The 11,290-nt window shown below is 47.7% G+C and overlaps 2 protein-coding genes across 2 annotated transcripts in view; both read right to left on the bottom strand.

The window, feature by feature from the left end:
* Positions 1-7,502: 7,502 nt before the first annotated feature.
* Positions 7,503-10,025, bottom strand: LOC130378151 (fucolectin-like). Its single transcript, XM_056585034.1, has 5 exons — positions 10,020-10,025; positions 9,888-9,894; positions 8,404-8,695; positions 8,023-8,162; positions 7,503-7,741 (listed from the first exon to the last, which is right to left on the bottom strand). Exons 1-5 carry the CDS (start codon positions 10,023-10,025, stop codon positions 7,503-7,505), a joined length of 684 nt encoding a protein of 227 aa, XP_056441009.1.
* Positions 10,026-10,089: 64 nt separating this feature from the next.
* Positions 10,090-11,290, bottom strand: part of rgn (regucalcin) — a 6,267-nt gene continuing 5,066 nt past the window's right edge. Inside the window, exon 3 of the mRNA XM_056585043.1 lies at positions 10,090-10,675. Within this exon, the coding sequence (XP_056441018.1) occupies positions 10,528-10,675 (148 nt within the window). The 3' untranslated portion in view covers positions 10,090-10,527. The remainder of the gene's footprint in view (positions 10,676-11,290) is intronic.

Genomic DNA, 11,290 nt, shown 5'->3' with positions numbered 1-11,290 from the left:
GGACGTTAGGGATAACGCTCCCGGACAGAACCTTAGTTTGGAAGTCATGCTAATGCCGCTTTTCCACCGCACATGTAGCTCGACTCGACACGACACGACACGACTCGACACGACTCGACACGGTAGCAGCGCGGGTGCTTTTCCACCGCAAATAGTACCTCCGGGACGTGGGCGGGGTCGTCTGCGCGAAAGGGCCGTGACGTATTTTTGTACGCGACGCAAACAACACCTACGTAACCCACACATGGACAGAACCCACATAACAACAATGGAGAACATCGATGCGATGGTATTCGTGTTCGTATTATTAGCTGGCATGTTGAAGAAGTGGAATATGTTGGCTGCGGCGCTACTATGGCTGTTCTATCGTTACCAGCATGGTTGCCATGTCGCTCTCGTGACTTCGTGACACTCTCTGGCCAATCAGTGGCCGGCCGTCTGCCGACGTCACCTTTTAGCATCGGCTCAGCCGCTTGGAACCTAGAGCGAGGCGGTACTAGAAAAAGCAGCCACTTGAGGTACTAGATCGCGGTGGAAACGCAAAAAAGGCGAGCTGAGTCGAGTCGAGTCGAGTCGTGTCGAGCTGGTACCATGCAGTGGAAAAGCGGCATTAGTGACACGACAAATAGCCTACTTCCAATTGAAATGCAAAATTTATAAAATAGGCCTACGTGTCCCTGATCACGTTTCAATAGATTAAATAACGTGACAGTGTCACGTATTTTCGTGAGACCAGGTACGAGCGTGTGCATGGGATGAATTGCGTGTGTCTCACGCCGAATGCATGAGACATGAGAGCCCTGTACTTACGTGACAAGAACCAGCACCGCAAACGTTCTCTCCCGCTTGAGATTACGTCTTTCTTTATAGGTTCATGGGTCTGATGCGCCGATTTCCCATGCCGATATCTCCGGAGATTCTCGGGCATCTTCGACAATTTGGCTATAGATTGTCTCATCACACGCTAAATAATGTAATTATAGCCTATATATATATATAGGCAATATATATAATTAGGATTAAATAAATAGCATTTGTGGTTTTGGCATAAACATAACTAGGGTGCACTGTACTATCTGAGAACACCCTTTCTGAAGCCTCTCTCTCGCTCTCTCTCTCTGTACCTCCCTCTCTCTCTTTCTCTCTCTCTCATACCGTTTTGTGGATCACGTTAATTGTCTGGGAACATTCCCATTCATTCTCGGATTAGAGCCGCTGCTCCTTTACTTAGAAAGGAGTCAGCTGAGGTGGTTCGGGCATCTGGTAAGGATGCCCACTGGGCGCCTTCCTTGGGAGGTGTTTCAGGCACGTCCAGTGGGGAGGAGACCTCGGGGAAGACCCAGGACTAGGTGGAGAGATTATATCTCAACACTGGCCTGGGAACGCCTCGGGATCCCCCCGTCAGAGTTGGTCAATGTGGCCCGGGAAAGGGAAGTCTGGGGCCCCCTGCTTGAGCTGCTCCCCCCGCGACCCGACCCCGGATAAGCGGAAGAAAATGAGATGAGGAGACATTCCCATTCAAAATGCATTGGTTTACACTTCGTTCTGTGTAGCACGAAAAAAGTCGGACTATCGTGCTCTGGAACACGCTATAATAGATTAACGTTTGTGTGTATGAGCACAAAATCGCGTGATACCGGGTTGTATACACATAGCTCAAGCCTATGTCCTCTTTTCTATCCGCCATCAAACTAAAGAAAGGCCAGCATATTCAGTGAACATAGCCTGTTAAATCTGAGGCTAGTCTTGCTTTTAGTTGTGCTTGATTTTATTTTGGCTAAAATGTATTAATCATTTTACTTTGTTTACACAAGCCATCGACATCGAGCCATTTTGAAGTTTTCTGTTAGATTTGGACGAGGAATGTTTTGTTTTGTGACGTACTAGGCCTTTTGAGGTTTTCATCATGTTGTCCTAGCCTTGATTTGATACAGTTTGCACTATAGCTTTGCATCAATTTCAGTGTAGCTTCTTTAATGTGATGTATTATGTATTATGTATATATTTATGTGTTTTGTGTTCACCTGCCCATAAAATGCATCGAGGCTATGCTATTTGGTATTATTGTTTGTATTGTTGTTTTCTTCAACAAGTGCTCTGTGGTATTTTTCATAATAAAGAGCACAAAATAAATACCTATTCCGTCCTCCATAGTAGAACTTTATGAAGGCCTATAAACATTTAGGAAATGAAATGGGGTTCGCTACTTGTGTTTATATCTAGCCGGTTCTTTGTTTGTGGGTCTGTAGTGTGATGGAAAATCTACATATTGTTAAGTTTTTCTTTATGAATTTAGGTTTTGTTTACTATTCTGTGTATGTTCTTGCCATCGTGCTCTCCTACAGGGTAATCTAAAATGTAAACCTTTGTGGTTGGTGAAGTAATCTGTTCTCACTCTGTTCCCGTGTTATCTTCTGTTGGTTTGGGCCTGTTCCTCGACCCCCTGGGGAGCGTCGGGAACCAAAGAATTACATGGCACGGCCGCGACCCCTCTTATGACATCCGAAGGAACTTCAATCGATAGATTACCATCTGGTTAACAAAGGCTTTTGGTTTATTAGGGGACAGCTGCCCTCAAGAAACCAATCTAAGTATATAAGAAACCCTGACTTTAGCCACTCAGGGGACTTCACCTTGCGAACCTTTAGAGAATGAAGTGAGACGCAGGGTGAACTCCCATCTGAGGCCTCAGATTATTGTATTGTATGCCTGTTTTGTTGTTTGTTGATGCATGTTGTGATGTATCTTTGTTCGTACTTTTATTACAAACATATATGACAACCAATTGCCTACAAGTATTGTGTGCTTTTTGCATCTAAATATATCATCTGTCTTAGACGCAGAATCTGATAGAGGAATTGCCACGACAGTAGTGACAGTAGTGCTGTAAAGCAATTCGTTACTTCAACTCTCGCGAGACCAGAGACCCGGGACTCCCGCGAGAGTTGGTGGCGGGTCGGTGGCACAAACTTGCATTTTCCCTTTTCTGCCCAGACACGCTAGGGGGAGTCGAAACAACCACCAATCGACTCATAAAGTGTTAATGTCATGGTGTGTGTGTTTCCCTGTGTTTCCCTCCTGTGTTGATTACTGCTCCCTCCCCTAATGTGTCTCAGCTGTTCCTCGTTGTGTTTGTTACTTAAGCCCTTGTCTTTCCTTTGTTCCTTGTGCTTTCTTTGTGGTTTGTTGGTCCTGCGTATTCTCTGTGGTTACCTGTGCGCCCTTGCTCCCTTGCTCCTTGCCCCTTGCCTTAGCCTTTTGGCGGAAATAAAGTGCCGTTTTCCCTAAACGGTCTGCATCTGGGTCCTACCTGCCTGCCTGCACGCACCCCCTAACAGAATGAAAGCACCAACCTTGGACCCAGCGGACGCTCAATTTTGCCGTGAGTTGGAGGATTTATTGTGGTTCATAATGAAAGAAATGGACTACTGGGAGAACATTCCCAGCAAGAAGGAGCAGGAGGCTATCGTGAAGCGTACACGCAGGGTTGTCTCGTCAAGGCCTGAGTTGGAGAACGCCTTGCCCGAGTGGGCAGTGGAGCTGCTCAGCCCCACGGTCTTTTGGCCTGAGAGCTACATGCCGGTGCCACCGGACTTTTGTGACCGGCCTAAGCCTCGACGCTCCTACTCTCAGCCTCTGCCCCCGGTTCCACGCTCCTACTCTCAGCCTCTGCCCCCGGTTCCCCGCTCTCAGCCTTTGCCCCCGGTTCCACGCTCCTACTCTCAGCCTCTGCCCCCGGCCCCCAGCTACCAGCCTCTGTCCCTGGTTCCCAGCTACCGGCCTCTGCCCCCGGTCCCTAGCTACCAGCCTCGGCCCCCGGTCCCTAGCTACCGGCCTCTGCCCCCGGTCCCTAGCTACCGGCCTCTGCCCCCGGTCCCTAGCTACCAGCCTCTGCCCCCGGTCCCTAGCTACCGGCCTCTGCCCCCGGTCCCTAGCTACCGGCCTCTGCCCCCGGTCCCTAGCTACCGGCCTCTGCCCCCGGTCCCTAGCTACCGGCCTCTGCCCCCGGTCCCTAGCTACCGGCCTCTGCCCCCGGTCCCTAGCTACCGGCCTCTGCCCCCGGTCCCTAGCTACCGGCCTCTGCCCCCGGTCCCTAGCTACCAGCCTCTTCCCCTGCCGGAGGTGGCCCGCCCTCCAGACCGTCCAGGGGAGGCACGTCCTCCAGACCGTCCAGGGGAGGCACGCCCTCCGCTCCTGCCTGAGGGGGTCCGCCCCCTGCTCCTTCCAGAGGGGGACCGGCCTCCAGACCGTCCAGGGGAGGCACGCCCTCCGCTCCAGCCTGTGGGGGCCCTCCTCCACTCCGTCCAGAGGGGGGTTCCTCTTCAAGGCCTTCCAGAGGGGTCCCGCCTTCCAAACCTTTTGGAAGGGGCACGCCCTCTGCCTCTAGAGGGGACCAGCCCTCTACCTTGCCTTCCAGAGGGGACCCGCCCTCTACCTGGCCTTCCTCCTGAGGGGACCCGCCCTCTACCTGGCCTTCCTCCTGAGGGTACCCGCCCTCTACCTGGCCTTCCTCCTGAGGGGACCCGCCCTCTACCTGGCCTTCCTCCTGAGGGGACCCGCCCTCCACCTTGCCTTCCAGTGGGGACCCGCCCTCTACCTCGCCTTCCTCCAGAGGGGACCCGCCCTCTACCTGGCCTTCCTCCTGAGGGGACCCGCCCTCTACCTGGCCTTCCTCCTGAGGGGACCCGCCCTCTACCTCGCCTTCCTCCTGAGGGGACCCGCCCTCTACCTGGCCTTCCTCCTGAGGGGACCCGCCCTCTACCTGGCCTTCCTCCTGAGGGGACCCACCCTCTACCTCGCCTTCCTCCTGAGGGGACCCGCCCCCTACCTCGCCTTCCTCCTGAGGGGACCCGCCCTCTACCTGGCCTTCCTCTTGAGGGGACCCGCCCTCTACCTGGCCTTCCTCTTGAGGGGACCCGCCCTCTACCTCGCCTTCGCTGGCCTCCTGAAGGGTTCCGCCTTCACCGCTGCCGGCCTCCAGAGGGACTGAGCCCTCATCGTCCTTGCCGCCGGCCTCCTGAAGGGTTCCGCCTTCACCGCTGCCGGCCTTCTGAGGGGGTTCTGTGCCACTGCAGGCCTCCTGAGGGACTGAGCCCTCATCGTCCTTGCCGCCGGCCTCCTGAAGGGTTCCGCCTTCACTCTGCCTCTGCTTGCCCCCCAGGCCGTCCGCCTGAGGCTCCCTGCCATGCCCTGGGGCAGTTTTCTGGGCGCCCGCCTGACGTCCCTCGGCTCTGCCCCAGTCCATTTTTTTTTTTTTTTGATTCCCCCCTCCTGGCGCCCCTCCACCCACCCGTTTTGGGTTTGACTTTCTTCGTTGTTTTGCTTGTCGTGGGTCGCCTGGGAGTCGACCCTTAAGGGGGGGGTACTGTCATGGTGTGTGTGTTTCCCTGTGTTTCCCTCCTGTGTTGATTACTGCTCCCTCCCCTAATGTGTCTCAGCTGTTCCTCGTTGTGTTTGTTACTTAAGCCCTTGGCTTTCCTTTGTTCCTTGTGCTGTCTTTGTGGTTTGTTGGTCCTGCGTGTTCTCTGTGGTTACCTGTGTTCCCTTGCTCCTTGCTCCTTGCCTTAGCCTTTTGGCAGAAATAAAGTGCAGTTTTTCCCTACCCGTCTGCATCTGGGTCCTGCCTGCCTGCACGCACCCCCTAACAGTTAAAGAATCATCACAATGAGCCTTAACTTGCTTAATTAAGGTAAAATTAAGCTAAAAAAGTTGCATAGTTCCCCTTTCGAAAGAAATTAACGAAGGTTCGCAAGATCCTTCTGAGAATACGAGCGTTGATCCATCGTCATCGGGAAACGGGGCCCAGGGTAATATATATATAATATCGTGGCAATCTCTTTAGAGATATTGTGTCTAGGATGGATGAGATTTCTAAATTAAAAAACCCATTGTTGAAAATAAAACGATTTAATGCATGCGTACATTAGACTCTCTAGCAGAGTGTCAAGAATACAGTTAGACAGAGCTTTTAAACAGTTTCACATCTACCCCAGTAGATGTGAAACTGAGTAAGAAAAATAATGCATAAAGGGAAGCCCTCTCTCTTGTGACCGGAGTACCTAAACACAAAGGTTAACATTCAGATGACAAATCTGCAACAGTAGGGTGGCTGACCCAAGCACAAAGGTCAACATTTAGATGACAGAGGAAGGGTAGGGCAGCTGGACAATACAATAAATAAGAAACACAGCTTAAGATGACTAAAGGAAACAATACATGGATTTTCCCATGACAGTAACCATACCCAACAAAACTCTTTCCTTCTTCAGACTCTTTTACATACCTAAAACATATTTTAAAAGAAAAAAAAACATCCCACACCAGCCCAGTGTGACCTCTAACCCACCTCCTCCCTCCATGCTGGAGACCAGAGGCCTGGGCTGAAGCCTTTACTGACAATGTGATGCAGGGCTGTCTGGGTGGGCTAACTACAGTGAGGCAAATGTCATTTATTTATACAGTCAAATTAATCTTTGAGGCAGTGATATCAGTATAATTCTAGCAAACAAACATTAGCTATGTTACATTCGTATGCAAATGAAAGACAAACCAGCACATTCAAAACTGGATAAAGCGTTTACACTAAAACACACTTATTTTATATATATATATATATATATGTATATATATATGTTATATTCAACTCACAATCTCCACATTTTGAATAAAAGGATTTCTGCATGACAAAACTACATCTGCTCATTAATGTGTTGATTGATTATATACTCAAGGAAACAATTCTATATGCTATGCTGCACAAAATGTGACACAATGCCCTTAATGATAAAAAATTGCAGCTATGTTCCCCAGTGAGGCCAAGTTAGGTGCAGCGAATTTGATTCTCTCTTGTGGAAGTATAAAAGTGCAACTTCTTCACTCCCTCTGTCTGACCTGTGGAAATATAAATATATACAAGAAGGTTAATGAAAGTGGCGTAAAATACCTCCAGCTAATAATACTCATTCATACTAGTAGTATATAGTAGTATAGTATTTTACTTTAATTTACCCAAATAGGAAGATCAAACCTCTTACTGTTTCAAGCAGTTTGTAAATGTTAAAAAGTTTACAGAAAAAGAGATTCTCCATGAAGATATTATCTTGCAGGCAGTACATCCATCTGGCTTGCAGAAGGTTAAGCATATTTGGCTTGGTATTGACCTGGTAATGGCTTTATAGGCTGGACACTGACCTGTGAAACCGATGAAGTTAAGATGTTCTTCACAAGAGCGTTGCCTCCATGTGGAAGGTTCCCTACTGGACACGCCCCCACAGGGGCTGGAATGGTGTGAGCCTTCGTCCCATTGGGTGAAGTCCATCGGGTCACCGGACATCCAAAACCAGGAGCTTCCTGAGAGGGACCTACCAACATTGGAAGAGATTAAAGGGTTACCTGGTTTGAAGGAGGAATAATGTGGCCAAATATTAAGCTTTTATTACTATCAGGTTTTTCATAAGACAAAGTGATTGTAAACCAGATGATCATAAGGACGGGATTGGCGGCTAGACACTAAGGCCTGGCCAGTACCTGCGCAGGCCCACCCAGAGGTGGCTGGTTAGTGGGAAGGGGGCGCGAGCCACCAGCTTATCAACCATCTCCTGGTCTTCTGGGCCCATGAGGCTCAGCAGGTCCCATTGAGAGTCTCTGCAGTAGAGCAGGGCGTCTGACCAGCACAGCCGCGTACCCACCAGAGTGATGTTCCTCCCCATCTCCTGAATGCTCATGGAGGGTGCAGCAGGCTCTGGGGAAATGATTGACCGAGTGGTGTTGAGGGAGTTCTACTCTCAGCACTCAGCACTTCTGAGCAACACACCTCATCCCTACAGACTATTTACTATTAAGACACGTGTCCTTGATTACCAGACAAACCCCTAAGCCTGGCAGTGATAATGCCCTGCTCTACCAGTTGAGCTACACAGGACCAGCAGCATTTGGCCATTGACCAACGAATGGCTGACCAACAGTGGTACTGGTACACCCATCAAACTTTGATGATCATGTTATGATGGACTGGGTTCCTACCTCCGTACATTTTGACCTCACAAAACGTCAAAGCGTCTGTTATTTCAGAGGACTTGTGGAGGTTGATAAACCTTCCTTCCATTCCCCAACACTTGACAGTCTGAGTCAGGCAGTCTGGGTCATTGTTGATGATGGCACACCTGGGAAAAGAGACAGAGAGAGAAGATACTGTAGTCTCCAGGTGTAAATGAGCAGGGCACTGGTTGCGTTGACTTATTTTCAGGTTGTATATGTACAGTATTCTATGCTGTTTACTAGCTTACAATTTTATCCAAAGACACTTAAAAGCAGGTCAAGGTCATGCGGGATCTAACCTAGAACGTTTTGCTGGGAGTCTAACAGTATCAAGTGATAGTAGGGGAGGTGGCACCAGTGATTCACCTTGGATTGTCGTTGCCGTTGTTCGCCAGTGAATTCCCAATGGCTATTTCGACACCGTCGAGCCTCTCCCTACTGACAATCCTATTAGTGACCTGGATCTCTGACACCCGGTACACACCAGGCAGCTCCAGCCTCCACCATGGTTTAACCTGATTGACTGTAGAGCTGCAGCTGTAGTGCTCCCACACAGGGTCGCTGTTCCCATCAATGGCGTTTTCAGCCTTGCCCATGGGCAAGGCGCTTGAAGACTGAATAGCCGTGCCGTTCAACGCCACGTTAATGCGGGATTCAGCTAAATGGAGAAAGAATCGACAGAATAGATTGTCAAGCATTCCAGTGTTCAAAACACATCCACATACTTGCCTGTTTGGACAATTTATCATTGGATAACTGGTCATGGCATAAATACCTGCAAATCCAGGGGACTTCCACAGATAAATGACAGCTGGGGATGAGAAAATACTTAATATACTGAAAAATATTTAAACTATTATCAGCTTATATTTACGAGCTCATATCCTGCAACTACAGTATCTATGAAGTATTCAAACTATCCATGGTAGGAATCATACACACGCCCATGATCACAAAAACATAGGAGGTCAACTGTCAAAAGTTATTGATATCATATAATGAACTGGATAATGATAAAGACTGAAGTGCTTTGTGCCTACCAATGAAACTGCAGGTGAGACGACTGGACCCCATGTTTCTGGAGAAACAAATTGACACGTCAATAAATAATACGAGCGACTAGGTATACATTCCATCAGATTAATATTCTATTAAAAGTGGAGCAAATAGATAATTTGAGATGGAGAAATGTACAGATTACATTAATCTAAGGAGTCCAAAAATTACGAGTATACCATTACAGAGCAAAACAATAAAATCCAAACTACTTTTGTCTCTCTGACTTGAAGATGGTACTCACTGGCTCGGTCGGTAGATCCTTCTGCTGTGAATGAAGCGTCTGCATCTAGGACCAGCACCTGATAAACTTGGATTTGCATGAAGTAATCCAAAGGCTCATGTCATTAAATTCTACTGCTCAATCACTTACTGTGAGCGTGACTATGGGGTTCTCTGAAGGAAAGGAAACGTGGGTGAATTTAACAAAAACATTGCCCTTTTTATTACCAACTAACAATGAACAACTTTTGAGGAACAGGTAAGCAAGGCTGGATGAGTGTTATCATTTAATGTAGAAATGTTACATATCATATCGTTTACCATGTCTAACCTAATTTCTACACTTAACCATTTAACCGGCTAAAATAAGCAATTCATCCAACGTAATTTATAAAGCCGAAGTCGGAGCAGTTGACTTTGATGTGAGCTACTCTTAAAGGTGTCTTAAAGACAAGACAATTTACAGATATATCTGTGTATCCCTTTGATGGCACCACTTCAAACACATTGTCTAGGCTCATGGCTTGCCACTGCTGGCATTATTATCATGGGGTTATCCTCGGCGCACTCACCATCCGACTACAGATGTCACACATGGCGGACAACACAACAAGTCTCAACTGAATTAAGCTCATCTCTGAGAAGTTCTAAACCACTCATTTTGTGCACAGTTCGTATCGAGGAAAGACCTCATAGCTGGCTACGGGCATGCTCGCACTGGCTCTAGATAGGAAGTACAAACCAAGATCAAATGGAAATCTTTAATGCCAAGGCACCATTCACAGGGACTTTACAGCGAAATTGGAGGGTGTTGATGATTTGCAAACCTTATTTGTGTAGGCCATGCCAACGTGTTGCACGAAGGATCATGGTAAGTCTCTTTGTGTGTGTTATATTGTTGTGTGAATACAGACACGCCAGTGTCTCCACTCTACTGTCTTGTTGTACCCTTTAAATTGAGTTTCACATGGACAGAGAGAACCCCCTTGTTATGCCTGACGCCGCACGGTTTTATGTTTCCATGCAGAAATGTTATATATTGTAGCGACGGTGGGCGTTGTCACCGTGTGCATTAAAGGATCCTGGGGGGAGTTCAGACTAGCGCTAGTTGGACCTTTGTCGCCCTCCTAATATGCAGGACCTATACTAGGAATATTTAACTCCAACTCGGTAACGGAGGAGTTAAAGGACGTTTAACACCGTCACAGATGTTCATGGTGATGGGTTAGGTGGAGTGTGTTGTGTGTGTTCAATAAAGGCAACTCTGGCAGTCAAGCGTTGTAAGGGGCGCGGGGGTTGTATCCTGCTGAACCTTGGCTCCCGTCTATTCATTCCCCTGCTGCTCGCCACAATATTATACCTGTAAGGGAAACATTTAAAAAATGATACAAAATGTCTATTGATTTTGAGATTCATGTATTTCTGTCTAAAATCTGAACGGTATCACAAAGAGACAGGCACAGTCAGCCAGAGGACATACTCTCACAAATATATGACATAGGTCTAGTCAATTTTTGACATAATTATCGTGGAAATGTTACATATTATACCTTTAACCATGTCTAACTTAAAACCTAAACCTAACCATATATCCAGCTCAAATAAGCAATAAACATTTAATTTTCATTTACATGCCTAAAACATGTTTTGATTTACAGGCTAATAACACTCTCCTTATTCCTGAGTCCATGAGTAAAAGAGATATCAGATGGGTATCTTACTTTAGAATGATTATGCCGCTACATACCTCATCCAGACATCTGTCTCTATACATCACTTTACTCCGCCTCACACTGGCTCTATAAAAACATTTATTGCTACTGCCTCCATTCACAGGGACCTTACAGGGAAATTGGAAGGGCATTGAATATTTGCAAACATTATTTGTATAGGCCCCGTCAACGTGTTGCACAAAGGATCATGGGAAATATCTGAGTGTGTGTTGTAGTCTGTGATGAAGGTAAACGAACGGTGC

The sequence above is a fragment of the Gadus chalcogrammus genome, unplaced genomic scaffold (genome assembly GCF_026213295.1).
Source record: "Gadus chalcogrammus isolate NIFS_2021 unplaced genomic scaffold, NIFS_Gcha_1.0 GACHA068, whole genome shotgun sequence".
NCBI classification, from domain to species: domain Eukaryota; kingdom Metazoa; phylum Chordata; class Actinopteri; order Gadiformes; family Gadidae; genus Gadus; species Gadus chalcogrammus.
Note: the sequence above shows the minus strand (reverse complement) of the source record. Positions and strands in the feature narration are given on the sequence as shown.